Source organism: Sebastes fasciatus, chromosome 9 (genome assembly GCF_043250625.1).
Source record: "Sebastes fasciatus isolate fSebFas1 chromosome 9, fSebFas1.pri, whole genome shotgun sequence".
NCBI lineage: Eukaryota > Metazoa > Chordata > Actinopteri > Perciformes > Sebastidae > Sebastes > Sebastes fasciatus.
In genome coordinates this window covers 26,040,617-26,061,267 of record NC_133803.1, presented here as the reverse complement: position 1 = coordinate 26,061,267, position 20,651 = coordinate 26,040,617, and the positions used below count along the sequence as shown (strand labels likewise).

At 40.4% G+C, this 20,651-nt stretch overlaps 2 protein-coding genes across 5 annotated transcripts; both read left to right on the top strand.

Moving 5' to 3' along the window:
- The first annotated feature begins 340 nt into the window (after positions 1-340).
- Positions 341-5,671, top strand: pex13 (peroxisomal biogenesis factor 13). The gene is made up of 4 exons (XM_074646941.1): positions 341-500; positions 3,122-3,840; positions 4,006-4,128; positions 4,639-5,671. Exons 1-4 carry the CDS (start codon positions 427-429, stop codon positions 4,986-4,988), a joined length of 1,266 nt encoding a protein of 421 aa, XP_074503042.1. The 5' UTR covers positions 341-426; the 3' UTR covers positions 4,989-5,671.
- A 799-nt stretch (positions 5,672-6,470) lies between these two features.
- sanbr (SANT and BTB domain regulator of CSR) lies at positions 6,471-20,329 on the top strand. 4 transcript variants are annotated; one of them, XM_074646939.1, is made up of 21 exons: positions 6,471-7,618; positions 9,008-9,159; positions 9,325-9,496; positions 10,708-10,807; positions 10,998-11,236; positions 11,436-11,494; positions 11,871-12,031; positions 12,136-12,222; positions 12,369-12,479; positions 12,607-12,730; positions 12,848-13,000; positions 13,739-13,881; positions 13,978-14,074; positions 14,168-14,200; positions 14,331-14,430; positions 15,683-15,768; positions 16,317-16,345; positions 16,965-17,038; positions 17,201-17,289; positions 17,489-17,571; positions 18,197-20,329. In XM_074646939.1, exons 2-21 carry the CDS (start codon positions 9,010-9,012, stop codon positions 18,231-18,233), a joined length of 2,127 nt encoding a protein of 708 aa, XP_074503040.1. In that variant the 5' UTR covers positions 6,471-7,618; positions 9,008-9,009; the 3' UTR covers positions 18,234-20,329. The 4 variants fall into 4 exon arrangements, with proteins under 4 accessions (XP_074503040.1, XP_074503037.1, XP_074503041.1 ...); XM_074646936.1 differs by having other exon boundaries at positions 6,477-7,618; positions 17,496-17,571; XM_074646940.1 differs by having other exon boundaries at positions 6,479-7,618; positions 9,008-9,176; positions 17,496-17,571.
- Positions 20,330-20,651: the final 322 nt, after the last annotated feature.

Genomic DNA, 20,651 nt, shown 5'->3' with positions numbered 1-20,651 from the left:
TTTATTTATTTTTATTTTATTTTTATTTTTATTTTTATTTTTATTTTTATTTTTATTTTTATATAACACAATATATGTAGAGAAATATAAGCAAATAATACAAATAAGAATAGAAATCAGAATATAAGAAATATGTAGAAATATGAGCATTTTTTTGTTTTACATTTGGTTACACATTTCTCTATCTATGGTGAGTTAAATTTAGCAACATGCATCTCAGCACAACATTTTTTTATTATCATACATCCATGATCCGGTCACATACACATGAGCTGCGACATCGGAGTTAGGAAATTACGAGGAGAACGTGAAGGCAGCAGGAGGAGCTGGAGGACAGGGTCCGGCCGGAAGTCGATATTACGAAACCGGAAGTGAGTTCGCATCATTATTATTCTACACATTGTGGACATATACTGTTTTTCTGCGATGGATTCACAGCCTCCACAGAAGCCGTGGGAAAGGCGGATGCCAGGAGTGATGAGTGCACCTATAAACTACAGGTAAACGAGCTTTAATAGCTGAGTTAGCTACGTTAGCTCTCTATAGTTTATAGACCTGTGTTGTGTTTACTGACTGCTGCTAGCTGCTAGCTGATGCTAAAGGCTGTTGCACAACAACAACTCAAACAGAGGAGACTTTGACATGGTGTTATATAAATCAATGACAAATCTACTAAGTTCCATTTGTCAACATATTTAGTCGACGATAGCCATTTAAACCCAATAACAGCTGTACTACTGTGCTAACCAGTTAGCTATCTAGGCCCAATGAGGCCCTGTGATGTGCCTTCTTCTGCAGTCACTAGATAGATAGGTAGATAGTTTGTTAGATGGATAGATGGATAGATGGATAGATAGATAGATAGTTAGTGTGTTAGATGGATAGATGGATAGATAGATAGTTAGTGTGTTAGATGGATAGATAGATAGATAGATAGATAGTTTGTTAGATAGTTTGTTAGATGGATAGATAGATAGATAGATAGATAGATAGATAGATAGATAGATAGATAGATAGATAGTTTGTTAGATGGATAGATAGTTAGTGTGTTAGATAGGTAGATGGATAGATGGATAGATGAATAGATGGATAGTTTGTTAGATGGATAGATAGTTAGTGTGTTAGATGGATAGATAGATAGATGGATAGATGAATAGATGGATAGTGTGTTAGATGGATAGATGGATAGATGAATAGATGGATAGTTTGTTAGATGGATAGATGAATAGATGGATAGTTTGTTAGATGGATAGATGGATAGATAGTTAGTGTGTTAGATGGATAGATGGATAGATGGATAGTAACTTTAATGATCCAGAGAGAAATTCAAGTTTCCAGCATCACAGTTCTATAGTGCAAAACATGTTTAGTAAAAAGGCAGTATAGAGGTTAGTAGTGCAAAGTACAAAGTACAAACAAATATACCAGATATGAAAATACAAGGAGATGAAGAAAACTGTTAAAAGTGAATATAGTGCATGGTAACAGCTGTGATACACGACTATTAAAAAAGTGAATATAGTGCAGAAGAGACTGTTAAAAATGAGTATAGTGCTTTGACAGTGTTTTCTCTCACCAGACTCCCTTCTTAATGGTGAATGTAAACCCCACACAAAACATTAACTAAAACCTTGCTTGCAATACATATTTTGTTTTGCCCTTCTCTACTTCTGGTAACAGCTACGGTTTGCTTTTAATTATTATTATTTACTTATTTAAAAGGGACCATGTACAGTTTAAAACATAAATGTCACAATTTGATGCACCGTACCAGATTATACTTTTAAGATAATTCACATCTGTCACATCAAAGAAACATACAACAGTCATACAAGAAAGAACATACGAAACGCACAATACACAGCTACACACAATAGCACATCACAAAGTATGCTTTTCAAGTAAGAGCAAGTCATGAAGACCATGGAGTTGGAATAAAGATCAGTGAGTACAGAGCTGAGCCACTTCCAACAGACGTTTTAAGTTGGTTTTGAAAGTGCTGATAGAGCTGCAGCTCCTCACATAGTCAGGCAGGGTGTTCCACTGATTTGTGGCCTTAACAGAAAAACCTGATTGCCCAAATGCAGTGCGGCGAAATGGTACAGAACAATCTTGCATAGAAGATCTTCTTAATATGACACTCTGTAGAAATCCAGATAAAACTCGTCGTTTTTGCTGTTCATCTAACGTTACGATAATAACTTGAATGAAGCACCATTTGAGGAATGTAATTACAGGAATATATGTTCAAGCAAATCCAATGGGTTGTCTTGAATATCCTGGTAATGACACTGTCACTAACCTGATGCATTATGTAGGTTTTAGTTCAGCATCAGGCCCTTGGCTAATTGAAAGCTGAGGCTCTTATGTATCGTAACAAACAATTCAATTCAAACTTTATTTCAGACACACAGGTGGGTCCATAGCAATAAAAGAAAAGAAAAAGAAACAAAAAACATACAAGATAAGACCACAGCAGTTCATCATTCAATTCATATGTAGGCTATCTCGCCAGTGTTTTCTGAGCCTGGACGAGTACCGAGTGCAACTCTTTCTCAGGCTGGTTAAAGCCTCTATGATGCTGTTCTCTGACTCATCAAAGCGACAAGTCAAATTATACATCAAATGTCTTAAAAGTGCCTCACATGTAGGAATACCAGAGGACACAAACAGTTGACTGGCACTATGCCATCTGGGAACCCGAAGCAACAACCTCATTGCATCATTGTAAGCCACTATGAGCCTTTGCATACTACTTTTCTTGTAGCTAAACCAAGGATGAGCTGTGTACGAAGGCGTGCAGAAAGCTCTAAATAATGAACATTTTACATTTACAGACCACATACTGAACTTACGATGCAACACATTTGCCTGAGCATATAGTTTACAGCACTGTTGATAGATATCTCTGTCATCATTCCAATCATCAGTGAGAAAATAGCCAAGATATTTTATTTCCTTGCATGTCGTGAGAGGAATATCGCACAAATGAAAACACAGGAGGAACTAATTTCTTATCTTCTCTACTTCTGACTATCATCACATTACTCAAACAAATACATAACACATCCCCAAAGATGTTTTGAACCCTACGTTTTGTCTTGACCTTCTCACCATACAGATCTGCAAACTTTGCACCAGCTGCAGGCCCCTCCGCCTCTGCAGGCCCTCCTGTCCTGACCCGGATGGTGCCCCCAGTGCCCCCTCGTCCCGTCCAGCAGTCTTACCGTCCATCTTACGGCTCTTTCAACTCCTCCTACAGCCCCTATGGGAGCTCCATGTATGGGGCTTACAGCCCCTACAGCTACGGTGGTGGTGGCGGCGGCTACGGTGGTGGCTACGGCATGGGAGGGTACAACCGCCCTTCCCAGACGGAAGACGTCGCCCCCAGCCGGTTCGTGCAACAAGCGGAGGAGAGCAGTCGCGGTGCCTTCCAGTCCATCGAGAGCATCGTCCAGGCCTTTTCCTCAGTTAGCATGATGCTGGACGCCACCTTTTCAGCCGTGTATAACAGTTTCCGTGCTGTGCTGGACGTAGCAAATCACCTAACACGGCTGCGTTCCCACTTCACGAGAGTTTTTTCAGCCTTTGCTCTGGTACGCACCTTGCGCTACCTCTACCGACGGTTACAGAGGCTGCTGGGGCGAAGGTCAGACGCTGAGGTTGACGACTTGTGGGCAGACAGTGCAAGTGATGCCCTGGCTACAAGAGGGGATGGAGCAGGGGTGGAGGGTCAGCCTGTGAAGTCCTGGCCAATCTTTCTGTTTTTTGCTGTAGTACTGGGGGGACCCTACCTTATCTGGAAACTGCTGAGCTCCAGCTCTGACTCTGAAGAAAGCGGTGAGACTCAAGATTTTGTACTTGCAGATGAGATGGTGAACTTCCACATTTTTATACACATAACTTTTATAAGTTCAGTAGCTGCAGATGAATTTCATGGTATTGGTGTATGTAGCCTGTCTTTTACTCTTTAACAAGTAATTTATTTTGTGTTTCTTTATTTAGCCACTAACTGGGCCAGCGGGGAGGACGACCATGTAGTGGCCAGAGCAGAGTACGACTTTTCAGCTGCATCTGAGGAGGAGATTTCTATGCGGGTTGGAGACATGCTCAACCTCGCCCCTAAAGGTGAGAGCTCTTTAATAACAATAATATATTCTGTCCTCACGTTCCTCTCATACAAAAATGGTTTAACACATCTGGGTGTACTAGAGACCAGTGTTTTATGGCAAAAAAAATGATTTTAATACGATTTTTGCAGCAATATCAAGAAGTTCCTTGAGTTGCTTTTTCCCCCAAAAATATATTATTTCACGATATATATCAATATCACTACTTAAAATTACATATTTATAGCCACAGAGGATTTTATCCATATCAGGAAGCGGGGGGATCCACATAAACATTACGATTGAAATTACAGCTCTAGTTTTCCTGTCCATGTGTTATTATAAGTGTATATTGCAAAGACATCAGTCAGATATCATTTAAAAGTTTGTCTTTCAAGTGAAGCCCATCAAAGAAATTGTCAATAACGGATGAGAATGGCATTCTTTGGAAAAAATAGAGATAGATAGTTGGTGTTTCCTTCATGTTGACGAGCTGAGATCATGACCTTGTATTCTCCCCTGTGTTTAGAGCAACAGCCCAAGGTGCGTGGCTGGCTGCTGGCCAGCATGGACGGCCAGACAACAGGACTTGTCCCAGCCAACTATGTCAAGGTCCTGGGCAAGAGGAGAGGCCTAAAGCACGCAGAGATGGAGAGGCTCGCTCAGGTCCAGCAAGAGAACACACAGGCCTCCCAGGCGACCCTTGCTGCACACCCACAATCAAATCCTGCCCAAGGCTTTGCCCCAAACCTCGGTTCAGTTTCCACAGAGGCACTGCTAGAGTCTGTATATGGAGAAACACCAGCTTCCTTCAGTCTGGGAAACTCCAGTCTGCCCTCCAGCACAGTGCTAAACATCCCTGAGAAGACTGACCTGTGATGTTTGTGCATGTATGCATTTCTCTGTATGCAAGTCTATGTGTGTTCCTAACATTGGTTGGCTTAGTCAGAATTTGTTTGCAGTGTATAACTCTGAAGCTTGATTAATAATCAGCTGACGGTAGATAACACCATAGACCTTCATTAAGAATCGCTCTTAATTATTAAACTCATCGAACACGATCTGCACCTTCTGATAAGGTTAACGGTCAATAATGATTTCCATACACAGGTTCACTGTTGTACTGCTCTGTTTAGGACCAGTTTGTCTCAAATTAGGAGGTTATCCTTACATTTCTTGTACAAGAAGACTATTTTGTGTATCCTCTAAATATGGTACACTGCTGTTCTTAAGATCATGTCTGATTTAAGGTGTAATATCTTGATACTGTTCAATAACAAGAATTAGTTCAATATTTAAGTTAATGAAGAGCACTGATGCATCATCTGTATACTGACAGTGTGAGGACAAAGCCAGGGTAATTTGTTTGATAACGCATGATGATGTTATTTGGTTTTTGCCCTCACTTGTAGGCAGCCTGATCTGCATTGTCTTCTTTGTGAAGCAAAATCAGAATGAGAAGAGGCTCGTTTTGCACGTGTTCAGCTGTCGGTTAGTTACAAAAAGTAATTTTGTAAATATTTAATATAATTATTTTGAAAATAAATATTTTTTAAAAATCATGTTTTGCCCATTGTGTGGGAAGATGGATTATAAAGTAGTAAACCAAAGTAATAGCAGGGGTTTCACATCAGTAAGATCTCAAAAGTTTAGTTTAGTTTACTTTATATGACATGGACATCACAGTAGCAGTAGAATTGTAACATACATTAATGCACAAGGACTAGATGCACTGTATTTAATGTTTGTAGTGAAATGCTAATTTTCAACACGTGTCCACAGGATGCTTTAAAGGTCCCATTTTGTAAAAAGGGAGATTTTTGAGTCTTTTATATTATAAAGCAGGTTTTGAGTGCTGTATAAATACTGTTAAACTATCAAAACGCTCAATATACAGAGAAATACACACAGCCCGTATTCAGAAACTGCGTTTGAAACAAGCCTTTAGGATTTCTGTCCATTTGTGATGTCACAAATATAGAATATTTAGACCATTACACAGTTTTAAACGTAAACACTCTAAATGTATCCCAGTTTATTTCCTGTTGCAGTGTATGTAAATAACATCAGCTGACAGGAAGTAAACATGTACCCAAGCTGTTGCCTAGCAACGCAATTCAGTTGATATGCACTAAAACGGAGCGTTTCAGGCAGAGGGTAAATACAGGCATATTCAGGCAGAGCGTATGAGAAAAATAAAGGTTGTTTTTTTTAACATTACAGCATGTAAACATGTTCTAGTAGAAACACAAAATACAAGTATGAACCTGAAAATGAGCATGATATGGGACCTTTAAAATAGAAAAGAATAGAAAACATACACAAAAATACATCCACAAGATACAAAAGTTAACCTAAAGACCAAGAGAGCTTATTTTGTTTAGATTTAGGTTTTATTGTGTTAATATTATGATATTGTTTTATGTAACTTTATTTAGTTTTTTGACAAGTAGGAGGACTGATGATGAAATATTGATGATGGCAGAAACTCTGGATTTACGGCCTCTGTCGCTAAGCAACAGGACGCCTAGCAACCTGCTGCAGTGTCGCGACAACGGTGACAAGTCAGCAGGTAACGACGGAACTAGTTCATCAAACGGCGTTTTATTTGTCTAAATTATTTTAGGATTTGACTGCTAAGTTTGTATTTTGACAGTGTAGCTTGTCGATAACATTTTCCCGTGCTACTGAGCTTAAAAGCCTTTGATAAGTAGCCTTTAGACGTTACTTTGCTAGCTCATAATGCTAACTAGCTGATTGAAGCTAATGCTGCCTTCAGGGACTATTCGGAAATACTACACTTATGGGTGCAATTGAGCTTTAACCAGAAAAGTGTCTTCCAATTACTTGTTTTTGTGATTTCCTTCCTATTTATGGTTAAAAGAAAATCTTAACAATTTAGGGTTGTTAAACTTTATTTCTATTGTCCACTGTAGTGGACTACAGGACTATTTCAGTGTGAAAAGACTAAAAAGATGAACAGCTGTAGAGTGATATTAAACCAAGAATACATTCAAATTGATTTAAAAAAACAAAAACACACATGTCATATCACTGGAAAGCCTAGGATGTCCTCTTTACAATACACCAGGGGTTGATAGAGTAGGTCAAAAGAGTAAGAGGACATGCATGTAGACAGAATGTCCACTACAGAGGACACATGTCAATGGGCTGGGTCTCAGGAGGTTAACCTTGGAAATAGTACTTTGATAAAATATGCTAAGTTGTTTATGGTTGTGTGTACCTACAATTAACTCGACGAAAATAGCATCAACAACTGAGCAATACTGTGCGACTGACTGCCACACTGTGATTGTGTGGAGTTTTTGATTAGGAGTTTACGAGGCGTACTTGAAAGCAGCAGATCCCTCAAAGTTAGCTAGCTAGCCGGTAGCAGAGGACCACCGCAGCATCAGCACCATCATCATCCATCCACTATGACATAAAACAGGCACCAGCCTAGTTTACTGTACCAGACGACGGGGAGGAACATCTCTGACAACAGATAAGTATGTCAACGACATCTGATTCTTCTTGCTGTTTGAATTAACCCAGTATTTAGAGAACAAGCTGATTTAATGTGTCCTAAAAGCATGTGATGTTGATGCAGCAGGAGGAGGACAGAGGATGACTCGGCCTCTAGCATCACTGATAAGTTTCTCTATTGCATAACTCACCATGGATTCATATTATACTACTGTATCAGCAAATGTATGTATAAATGCACATTCCTCAAGGTATTCATTAATCAGTATTGATGCAATACCACACATATGATAATGTATAACATGTAAACTATGTACATAATGTTACAACAATGTTGTTTTTATCTGTTAGAGTATTTATTTTATCTTTGTAAGGTGTCCTTAAAGGTGCCAACAAACAAGATTTATTTTTATTATTATTATTATTATTATTATTATTATTTTATAACACAATATATGTAGAGAAATATAAGCAAATAATAAAAATAAGAATAGAAATGAGAATATAAGAAATATGTACAAATATGTGCATCACTGATAAATTTCTCTATTGCATAATAACTCACCATGGATTCATATTATACTACTGTCGCAGCAGCAAATGTATGTATGTAAATGCACATTCTCTAGGTATTCATTAATCAGTATTGATGCAATACCTCACATATGATAATGTATTCATATTTTGTGTATGGCTGCTTATTGCTTCATAATTTGGATTATCAGAATTAGAAAATTGGGACATTACATGTAAACTATGTACATAATGCTACAATAATGTTGTTTTTATCTGTTTGAGTATTTATTTTATATGTGTAAGGTGTCCTGAAAGGTGCCACCAAACAAGATTTATTTTTATTATTATTATTATATAACACAATATATGTAGAGAAATATAAGCAAATAATAAAAATAAGAATAGAAATGAGAATGTAAGAAATTTGTACAAATATGTGCATTAAAGACATACAATATATAACATATAACCACAGTACAAATAAGTAAATACAAAATTCTGAGAAGTGGGATCTATTAAGTGTATTAAATATAAATGCAATTATAGTATGAATATAAATTAAATAAGAATATTTCTTGAAATTGCAGTATTAATGCCAGGACAACAGGGCCTAACACTAACTATTTTTTTCATTATTGATGTGGTGATTATTTTCTTGATTAAACAACTTGTCGCTTGGGTTATAAAATGGTAAAAAAAAAAAGATACCCATCAAAATGTCTTTAACCCCTTTCTTTCGCCTGACAAACAGTCCAAACCCCTTTTACTATCACAATTATTAAAATAGTTTCAAATTCATTTTCTGTTGACCGACCAATAATTTTAACTCTACTTTGTGATGATCAATCAGATGTAGGTATTCATTGTTGAGTAATTTGTTTCTTGTCTCTCTGTAGAAATGAGCCGCTTCTGCTCGGACAACAACAACTTCCCCTATGACAACAACGTCCTGGTTCTGGACATGGTGCTGGGCTCTCTATGGGGAGCCCCCCAGCCCATAAACTGGGACAACGTGGCCAAGCTGGTTCCAGGATTCACTCCCAAGGAGGTAACTGGGAATGCTGGGTAACTATGATTGCTTCCATCCATCCATCCATCCATCCACCCCTCCACCTGTCCAGTGATCCCATCCATCAGTCATTCCATGGTTTAGTAACATGAGGCCTGGCTTGTTGTTAAGAAATAACACTGTGGTACTGATGTGATCTTACAGTGTGCCCGTCGGTTTGAGGAGCTGAAGGGCTCAGGGGGTTTTCTTCATGTGGACAACCAATGTAACTCCCTGACAGAAGGAAGCACCTCGCCTTCAGACGGCATGACCGCGCTGCAGGACACCGGGGAGGTGGTGGAGACAGGAAGCAGCCAGAGCAGCAGCAAAGTCACAGGTCAGATAACCGTCATACTTTGGTCGGTATGATGGTGAAACAGGTATTAAATTGCATTATTACACGGCCTTGTTGAAAACTCGATTCTGATTGGCCAATCATGGCGTTCTACAGACTGTTGTTTCTTTATAGCAGACCGTTGCTAGGTATAACAGACCGTTGCCATGTATAACAGACCGTTGCTATGTATAACAGACTGTTACTATGTATAACAGACTGTTGCTATGGATGCAGTTCTGATGTCAGACTCTGGAGGATAATTTTTGTGTCAAATTACTGATATCTTAAGTAAATAGCCGTGTAATAAGCGGGATAATGTACAGCTAGCGGGTCATTGTTGTGAAATTAACCCCTTCAGGGAGATGCAAGACCTCCGCTTCGCCCGGCTCGCTGTACATTATCCCTTACTTCTCTGTGTGGTATTAAAAGGGTCTTTAATTTAACTTGGTGAACCCTCCTGCAGCATCTTTATAAGTTTGTCATCTTACCTATTGGCTGCTGTTACAGCTTTTTTTCCTCACAGGAACCATATAAGTTTCATCCAGTCTAAAATGCATGTAGTTTTCATTTAATATAAGCTTGAATCAATTGAAGTAAAGTTAAATTGACTATGCCTTTCATTTAACAAGATATAATCAGTTCAGGCACAGCTAACTTTGTTAAAGCTAGGGTTGGTAATCTTAAGAAACTAGCAAGACAACGCTAGATTAAAGGTGCTAAATTCAATATCCAGAGCATTAATATAGCAGCAAATAACAATGGCGTCGCCACGGAAGCGTAGCAACCATCCTAGGGTTCCCCCTCAGGTAAACACTGTTAGCTCTGTCAGCACTTTTGCTGTTGTTTGCACTGTTAGCGCTGTTAGCACCGTTAGCTGTAAGCCGCTGGCTGGTCGTCGCCAGGTTGAGAGCCGTCCAGGCCTCCCTCCAAAGCCACTCCCCCAAAATAATCATTATGAATGTAAATATATCATAATGAACATAAACAACGAACATGGCTATTGTTAGTACTCACAAATATATCAAAGCATGTTTTGAAGAACATTACAAACTCTAGCTTTAATAGAAATGTTCTTAGGCTAGTGGACTACTGAAAGCTAATATTTTAGAGCAGTACGATTCTTTGCTAAAGCATGTGTCGCTGTAGTGTTGATGGTTAATGTTTGATAACTGGATTCAGAGTATATTTACATGTTTTTCTGCCGGTGTCAGCAGGCTCCAAATCGAGGGCCGCAGGAAGAGCTGATTCTGTGGAGAAGAAAGAGAGACGAGTCTCAGCGGAGGAGGACGACAAACCTCAGAAGCCACGAGAGTGAGTGTTGAGATCTCCTCCTCAGTCTTTACAAACGTCTGTTTCCCATAGCTGTGAAACAAAAAAATGCACATTGATTCCTTACACATACGTACACACACGCTTTATCTTTAAATAATACTCCACCTTGTATGAAAAATCTGTCAGGTACATTTTTTTCAAATACTGGATTTGAACTTGTTTCCTGCAGTCCCAACATGGTCATCCATGTGTGCGATGAGACCAAGAACCTGAAGCAGGACTTCACGTGTCCCAGAGATCTTCTGGTTAAAGAGATGCGTTACTTCGCTGAGTACCTGTCCGTGGACCCCCAGAGGTGGGAGGAGGTGGACATCTCCGTCCACTGCGACGTGCAGATCTTCGACTGGCTCATGAACTACGTCAGGAGGAACTCTGCCGGAGAGGGAATCAGGGACAAACCCCGCCTCGGTAAAACAAACTGTAAAACTATAATAATAATAAATATCACATTCTTACACATGGGAGCAGTGTTTTGTGTAAATCCGTGGACGGTGCTTGATTTATCGGTCACTAAACGTGGTGGTGTGTGTTTGGTGGGTCACTGGCTGCGTGTTCTGTGTCGTTTGTCGGTTTGCTTGGTTGGTCACGTGGTGTTTGTCGGTTACAGAGCCCAGCAATGTGATCTCAATCCTGATCTCCTCCGAGTTCTTGAAGATGGATACGTTAGTAAGTGTTGTGACGTGTGACGCTAGGTGTGGTGGTGTGCTTCTTCGGGCCTTTTGTTTTTCAGATGTATTAAACTTATTGATATGTGGCCTGGCAACAACATATTCCCAACAATATCTACCAGTAGAAATGTTTCACCACTGATGATTGATCTCTTAGTCCAGGAAAAACCAGAGGCCCATACATAGAGCTCTGTTAAGTTGATGTTGCATGGATGTTAAGAGTTATGTAGACAGATTGCAGTACATTTTCTCACCACTGCTCTGTAAGAAGAGCTAATGATAAAGTAGTGTTTGTTTAGTATTTATGCAGGATCATTGAAAATTTACAATTGCTGTGAAAGGTTTTTTAGTGGTGTATGTTCGTCCACATCCAGGTGGAGGAGTGCATCCAGTACTGCCACAAACACATGAGCGCCATCGTGGCAACGCCCTGCAACATGAACTGCATCAACAGCAACCTGGCGACGCGCATCGCCGAACTCTTCAACCACAACGAGGCCGACGACATCAGGGACAAAAAGGACAAGTTCAAAAGGTGACGAGACGGTAATGCAGAATATTGGTGTTGTACTTGTGACATCATGAAATTGCAAAAGCAACTAGATATCCCATTTTAAACATTTAATTTCCCCCTCAAAGCAAATTGTTTCAGAAGAAAATCGAGCGTCTCTTCGATCCCAACTACCAGAGCAGAGATTCACCGGGAAACGCCTCGACTCTCTACAGGTGAGCAGCAGCGGCCTCGCTGCTTAGCAACACCGTTAAAGCTGCAGGCGTTCATAAACATTAGCTACAGTTTTTCTCTTACCTTGATACTTGTTCTCTTATTAGCGTCAGTCTCACTATGTGTCTCTATGTGTGTTTAATCCCAGGTGTGGTCTGTGCCTGAAGATGCTGACCAAAGACACTGAGAGGAAGATTTCTTGCATTCCAGGGAAAATCAACATCGATGCTCGCGGAGAGATCATCTACACGCACACTAAGTATTACAGCAACGTCCTACACAACATAGACAAGAGTCATGTACTCAGAGTTCTCCTGTATTTGTTTAGCTGTCAGCAATAAGACGTGGAGAACAGAAATATATCCCATTTAACTGTGTGCGTGCAGACAGAAGAGCTGGGATGTTCATGAATACATCAGCAGTCTGTATGAGGAGCTCAAGTCCTGGGTCCTGGTCTACTGGAGGATCTGGGGTACCATCAACTACCTCACCTGCTCCCGATGCCAACAGGTGTGTGTTTGTGTTACGCAATAAAACTGAGTACTTGTGACTAAATGTATTCATCCCCACCTAAAGAGTTTCTTTGTGTGTGTGTGTGTGTGTGTGTGTGTGTGTGTGCGCGTGCAGTTATTTGTGTGTGCAGAGCTGACCCACTGTAAGTACCACCAAGACAGCGTGCTGTATCCTGGTATGGGTACTGAGAAAGGCTGGCACGGTGCAGGAGTCTACCCCTGCTGCAACCAGAGGGTTCTCCGCTTTGACCCCTCCGGTATGCCCAAGGTATGGACACACACAGACATACACACACACACACACACACACACAGGTGACGTTGTCAGCGGGGTCTGTGTCGTGGGAGTGTTGCATTGGATAAATAGCAGTGACCTCCGTAGCGCATTCTGACGCCTGTGTTCCTCAATATAGTGGAAGAGTAATACATTTATGTAAAAAGTGCTGTTAGCAGGTTATTTGGCCACGTCCACCATTCATGGATGTATTTATGCTGCCATTGCACGCCATGTGGCCTCATTAGTGACGCCTCACAAAAGCGATAATGCCGCACACTCTTACTCTGTTACAAGCCAAAAACAGAAACTGAAAATCTTCACCCTGGCCGGAGTTTTACAAAAGCTCTGTTTTCAGTGACCTAAGACACCGTCTGGGTTTGGATGAAAGGCCAAAACACATAGAAAAAGCTAAGTACAAATTCCTGTGTACATGTGGACAAGGCCTTATATACGATGGACGGTGTAACCTATATTTTCAATAGTGATCACATGCTCCTCTATAGGGATTTCTCAGTGATGTAGTTGATGCATTGTTGTGTTTACTACAGAATAGAACTAATTGATAGATTTTCTACTACAGTTGTTTCCTTGGTAGGCGAGACAACGAGAGTGTAAAATAAAGAGAGGAAAACAGAAAAGGAACAGCTTGTTCTAACATGAATGCAGGAGTTAATTCACTCCATTCATATGTTTGTGGCTGAGAGATGTTAAATGTGTTTGTGTTGTTCAGGGCTGTAAGATGCGAGACCACATCGTGAACGTCCCCGATGAGGAGAACTGTGACGAGGAGACCTCGGCCCAGACCAGAGTCCTCAATGACCTGCTGCTGCACAGAGACGCAGTGTGTTTGTCCAACACACCGCCTGCAGACAGGTGAGCATTAGAGTGTGTTTTTTACATTTTACAGGGCTACTTGTTATGAAAGGCTCCGATGAAATACTATCTTTGTTGTGTTGGTATGTGTGTTAGTGCTGAGGAGAGTCCCTCCAGTTCAGAAAAGGTTCAGGACTGTGATGTTCTCCTGGAGCCGACGCTGCTCGGCCCTCTGAGAGGAGACGGCAGCACCGTGAGTTTCTCTCAGTCTCTGTCTGATGCTTTTCTTCTACCAGCATGTCATTTTTTCTGGTTCTGACTTCAGCTGCTTTCTGTTTTCAACCAGTTTTCCCTTTTGAAAAACTGGAGTCTGCAACTGGTAGGAACGTTTCCTTCATTTCCTTCACTACATCTCCTTTCACTGAGATCTTTTGTTAGATTATTAGTCAAATGTAAAGACTAAAGTCAGTGTCATCAAGCAGCTGAGTGTGTGACCTTTACCCATTCAGAGGCAGCAATCTCTCCTGTCAGAGGACGAGGAGTACACCACGGGGTCAGAGGTCACTGAAGACGAGGTCGGGGACGAAGAGGAGCTGTCCAAGAAACAAGGTGGAGAAGCTTTTTAGCTTTACACTGCAGTATAAAATGATTAATTTCAGAATTTGAATTCAGACTGGTGCACGCCAAGGGTAGAGTACGAGCAGGGAGGCAGGGAGGCATCTGATTGGTTCTTTCCAAGCGGACCGCGAGGCAGTGATTGGTAGACGTTTTTACACAATTACAGCAGCTACAGATGACGGCTCTTTTTCAGAGCTCATAAGTCATGGATCGCTGTCGGGGTGTAAAGACCCTTTCAACCAATATAACAAATAGTGTATACTGGAGTACATCGTCAACCCTGCCTTTAATAAACAACTAAAATAATAATATAAACCAAAGTTATAACTACAATTATACACATATTTAACTTTCTGTTACTAGTTTTGGTGCTAATAACAAACAGCACAACTTTGACCTTCAGTTGTCTTCATTAGTAGTTTAACAGTTTTAAGAGGAGAAAATGTAGTAAACAGGTGAAACTGTGACGACGGCCTGTGATTCTTTGTGTTTTCTACTCGAGCTGTTGAATTACAGTCGGTGCGCTCACTGCTTGTCTGAATAATAATAATAAGTCATAGATATATTCATGTAATTCAAGGTTTAATTACAGGCTCCTAACTGTTCTTGTCGGTACTATTATAATAGTTGTGTCTTGTAATGGCAGTTTAATTGCAGTTTATATGGTTAATGTGTATAATCAGAAAAACGTTTCGAGCAGCGATAAAAAGTCATAACGGTTATTCCTGCCGTGATGCTGTGAGGGTATAGGGGAATAATGTTTTCATTATCATACATTCACTATACTTGTGTGTTTTTTCTTATAGTCGACAATAATTTGCAGTTTATCTGAAGGGTTAGAGTGGCGTGAGAGGTGAAGATCACTCAGAGTGCCTTTACTCATGAGGAACACACGATGCCTTCAGGTCCTCATTTCCTGTGACTAATCACCCCTGACCTCGTAAAAAATGTCATGTTTATTTCAGTGAATTTTACTTCCTTTAACCCCTTGTGGCTTCGCTTCAACGCCGAGTCACTGCTGCAGTTAGAATGATAAAAGTAAACCGAGGACACACATGGAAACGTTTCTCTATTTATAGCACTTCATCGCACTCGTTTTTCATCTATTTTTAACATTTCATTGTTACTTTCAGCCCCTTTTTTTAAGGGTCTAAAATAAAACAGTTGCTCCGTTTGGCCAGCAGATGGTGTCACAGCATATTTATCATGACTTTTTGTTTTGCTTTGTTTTTTGTGTTTCCAGCTGCTAAGAAGGCCAAGAAGGCCCACAGACCTCTGAAAAAACAAATGTCTTCTCCAAACTTCCAGCGCAAAGACAAAGCAGAGAAAGTGAGTCAGTGACTTCATGAATATTCAGTTCCTCGCTGGAGTGAAATACTGCAGAACGCAACACGAACATACAAAAGACTTTTTGTTTTGTGGTACAATAGAGTGTAAAGATGCAGCATAGTGAATGAAATCTACATATAGACATCTTGCTTTTCACAGTATAGTGACTTTTTTTATGCATATATGGAATTGGGTTATACACACTAGAAGTTTATAAATTGTTTATCCGAGCAAAAATAATTCAGCTTCCATGAATTTATACGTAGAGTTGACTCTAAATGATGCATTACTACTAAAACATCTGCTTAAAGAGACACAGTTGTTGTTCACGGCTTATTTATGGTTTCTAAACTTCCACTAGCTCTTGTAGATTCAACCAGAAATACTGTAGTTTGTTTTTATACTGTTACATTATAGAGATATAGTGTTAACAGTGCATTTGTTAGTAACTGTATTCCTACTCTAATAACACAGTACAGTAAAGTGTCAAACTGTAGCTTTAAAACCGTCATTGGTGTGTTTTCTAAATGTGATTTTCTTTCCCTCAGTCACAGTCCAGAGACAACACACCTTTCCTGTGAGTTAATCTGCAAACACAAGATCATTCAGAATATCCTCGTATACTCATGCTCTCATATTAATGTATCTGTAGGGCTGGGCCATATGGGCAAAATCCTCTCTCACGATATAGATCATTTCATATCTCGATAACGATATATAGCACAATATATAGCATGTTTTCTGGTAATTCAATAAATAAATAATCTATATGAAATAACAACATATAGTATAATCAGATTAAGACAATTGTTTGATTTAAGTACACTGGGTTATTCCCATAATCAGAATTCTTATCAATTCAGATTTTCTGAGATATTTTAGTTAGTATGTGCTTATTATCTTCAATTTAGACGACGTAATTGTGTATCACGATATCTCGATATATGATTTCATCACGATACAATTCCATTGAAAGACGATAAATTATCAAATTGAATTATCGCCCAGCCCTACAGTGTATCTACAGTAGCAGATGAGGATGGAAGTGTGTTTATGTTCTGCTTCGATTTGATTTAAATATTTTTAATATCTTGAATTTAATTCTTTCTATCGGTTTACACTGGTGTGTGTGTGTGTGTGTGTGTGTGTGTGTGTGTGTGTGTGTGTGTGTGTGCGTGTGTGCTCGTGTTTTGTAGAGTGAGTGTCCAGAAGAGTAAGTGGGACAGCTCTCGCTCTATGCGCTACAACCAGGATGCTCAGAGGGAAGAAGGTAAAGGACTGAATGTTATTAATACTTTTATATTTTTAGACACATCACGTACACATTCAAATCATGTATCAATGCTCTTACTTTACTCTGTTATTCTCACATTTTCACTATCAAGTTCTGTCCCGCCGTGTTTTTAATTCTCTGTTTGCCTTTATGAACCAGACCAGCGTCGCATGGTGGAGATCGTCGGCTACCTGACTAAGATGAGGTTTGGAGAGCAGGAACAGAGCAAATCTAAGGACACTAAAGAGGCAAGAAGCCGTTCATATACACGCAGAGTGTTATTCACCGTCAGGATGCTGGACATGTAATGAGATGAGAATGATTGGCGTCGAGCAGTCGGCCCTGCTGTCCTAGTTTTTACAGCTGCCTGATGTCAGATTGTTTTTGTTCTGGACGGTGTGTGTGTGTGTGTGTGTGTGTGTTCGTGTGTGTGTGTGCTTGCTGCAGCCTACAGGAGGAATCTACTCCAGACTGGAAGCGCAGTTTAAGAGTTCCTCTCAAGCCAGACAGAGTTCAGAGAAGACACCCAGGTACTCTTTCCTCACACACACACACACACACACACACACACACACACACACACACACACACACACACACACACACACACACACACACACACCTCATCATGTCCCATTCAATATCCATGTTTCCATTCACATATTTTTATTCACATTTTAAAGTATCGCATTAGAAAATTCGATATAAAAGTTTTTACGCTCGCTTGAGGTGATTTTTGCCTTTATCCAAAGAGAGTTGATGCACTAAATGGAAACTCCTTTGTCGAATATATCATTCAAACATTTAACATTTAAGCGAACATTTAACTCACATAACTGATCAGCTGTTTCTCTTGGCGTCTTCTCGAATGTTCCCATAACGTTGTGAAAGCTCGTCTTCGTCCCCGGACAGCATGAAACATGGACAATACTAGCTGACATGAAAGAACAATTAAAACTTGTCCAATTGAAACACATTCCTGAAGACCTCTCTTCAAGCTGACTTGTTTTGTTTCTGTTTCACAACCTCTACTTCTTCTTCTACTCCTCTGTTTACTGGTAGATTACAGCCATGCGTAGCCTATAGCGCCAACATCTGACCAAGTTTATTTGCTCCAAACCAGTTGATGGAAACGCATTTTCTTCTTTCTCTGTAGATCAAAAATACGCTATGCTCAGATCAGGACAACATAAAGGACGTGATGGGGAGAAGCCCACTGAGCTGTCGAAGAGACGAGCATGAAAAGTGATGAAGAGCTCGAGAGAACAAAGAGGAAGAGGCGAGATCCTTCTGTGAGGGCTCAGAACAACATAATAACTTCCTGCTGGCAGCCACCACTTATATATAACCCAGCTGTGGACTCTCTGCTCTCCCCCTGTCACTCCTGCTCCCTCCCTCTGTGCTTAACTCAGGTGTATTGATCACCGTCATCAACCGTCACTCAGCTAGCTGCTTATTTGTGCAGCTGCGGTCAGTCCTTGAAAAACAAGATCTCAGCTCTCAACCTCTCAGTGTGTCTTTAGGTTTAGGGCAACATGAGAGATGCTAGTTTATTCCTGACTGTCATCTTACTGAAGATCTGAATGATTTGGATCCAGTAAACTCCACAGGTATGAGAATAAAAAACTTCAGAGAGAGATAAGTGATGCTAAAAGCCAGATAGAGCGCTGCAGGGATGACGTATTGTTCTAGGCCAAACAGGAAGTTGGCATCGCCCTGGTTCCCTCGACAAAAAGCCAATGAGATTGTTCCATTGGTTTTTGGATTATTACAGAAAATAAGCTCTGTGGCAAACAACACTTTTATGATACTTATTTGTTCAGCAAGATAATCTCCACAAATGAACATCACTTTTATGATTTTTCGCCAGAAGTAAAACGTCGTTAGGCTATAAACAAACTACACCACGGTCGCATGACTTGACTGGCTTGGCTTGACTAGTGTTCGCTGTGTTGATGTTTAGTAGTCTCATTTAACTGTCTTTTTTTAAGACATGTAAAAGCTTCAAAATTCACGAGTGGGGATATTTACTGACGTATTTTATGTCATAGAACAAAATCAGGCAGCGGCGAAGTGCAGCTCGCTAGCCGCAATAATTAAATTTTTCGGGCGAGAAGAAAATTGGAAACATAGATCTACATGTCACAGGAGTCACAGGATCTGTTTACTGATTGGTGTGATTCCTCTCTGGCCACATTTCGCCACTAAAAGTGAAACTTGTCCCAATTTGAGTTTGGCCGCACTTTGCCGCAGAATCAAACGGCCGCAGCTGGCTGAGCTTGGGAGCGACCGCCGCTGCTTTTCATAGACACTGCATGGCAGGGTGACCAGGTGTCCCACTTTACGAGAGACTGCACAGACACATTTTCATCGGCTCTAGTTTTCAAAAGTCAAAAATCTGGCTTTTATCCAATGGCTGTGAAGAAAGCAGGGAAGGCTGTCAAACTGCTCACACGTGGGTCAAGTGCAGGTTAACATTTCACCGTCTTTACTACGAGTCACTGCAAAGTCAAAAGCTCTGCAGATTTAGGCAGAATATGATGGAAACTACCACAAATAAAAGGAAGAGCAGCTACAACAAAAACTGTGGAACTACTTATAAGTATGTATAAGCTGCTGGAAGGTGATTCTCAGAGTTTTTTATGAAATTTGCCAGTTTCAGTTTCACACACGGGGGGAAATACGACACAGTTCATGGATGCATTCGGCAAAGCATAGAGATGTTACAAGATAAGGGGCAGAATAGAAATGTTTATTATTTAAGTTAGATAGACATTATATCAAAACAGTAGACTACCTCTCAGCCAACGTGTCCCACATTGTCCCACACAAACATACTCTTTGTTTCACATTTGGTTTGTTGGGATCTGGTCACCCTTCTTGCCGCAGGCCGCACTTTACCACTACTCTGGGTGTGAATTTGCCGTTAAGCTTGTGTTAACCACAGACCTTATTTCAGGCATCTAACCAAACACCCATTGACTTCCAGACGAAGGGAACCGAAAGTGCTAACATGCTGACTCATTTCCTGGTTTTTAGGACTCATTCCTGCAGCACTCTATAGGGAATGAAAAGTTTACTGCTTCGACGCGGCTTGTTTCTGTTTAACTGCAGATCACAGTACATTAAATTAACTCTGCACTAGCATTCATTGTCTCCTGATGCTACAGTAATTTACTAATGTTCCCCCAACCCCCAGTTCTGGTAGAGATGTAGGTCTAGCCGTTCCTATCTGTATTAGGATGTGACTGCACTGTACAACACTGGGACCAATAAAACATGAATGACACTGAACTCCAGATGCTTATTTGATTGCCGTCCACTGGGTGGCAGTATACCACCTTTGGGGAGTTAACTGGGGCTCTCAACTATCAACTTTGCCCCAGTTTGACCACAATCTGTCAGTCACACCAGCTCCAACGTATACTGCCAGGTGATATCGAAGAATTTAAAACTCTGATTTTACTCCTTTTACAGCTTTTTAGACTTTAGAGGGCATTTTTTTCTTTCCCAAAAGACTAAAAGAAGGAAGTAGAAACAGTGAAAATCCAGGGCAGAGGGCTGGTATGTGCCACTGGGTAGAGGGGTCAGCCACCCTCTCTGTTGGAGAT

Bases quoted from the DNA above. Each gene is read 5' to 3' on its own strand.
- sanbr (XM_074646936.1), top strand. From the start codon at position 9,010: ATGAGCCGCTTCTGCTCGGACAACAACAACTTCCCCTATGACAACAAC. The intron at 11,495-11,870 runs GTAAGTGTTGTG...GTCCACATCCAG, and splicing joins TCTTGAAGATGGATACGTTA to GTGGAGGAGTGCATCCAGTA. The intron at 14,201-14,330 runs GTAGGAACGTTT...TTACCCATTCAG, and splicing joins AAAACTGGAGTCTGCAACTG to AGGCAGCAATCTCTCCTGTC.
- pex13 (XM_074646941.1), top strand. From the start codon at position 427: ATGGATTCACAGCCTCCACAGAAGCCGTGGGAAAGGCGGATGCCAGGA. The intron at 3,841-4,005 runs GTGAGACTCAAG...TTCTTTATTTAG, and splicing joins CTCTGACTCTGAAGAAAGCG to CCACTAACTGGGCCAGCGGG. The intron at 4,129-4,638 runs GTGAGAGCTCTT...CCCTGTGTTTAG, and splicing joins GCTCAACCTCGCCCCTAAAG to AGCAACAGCCCAAGGTGCGT.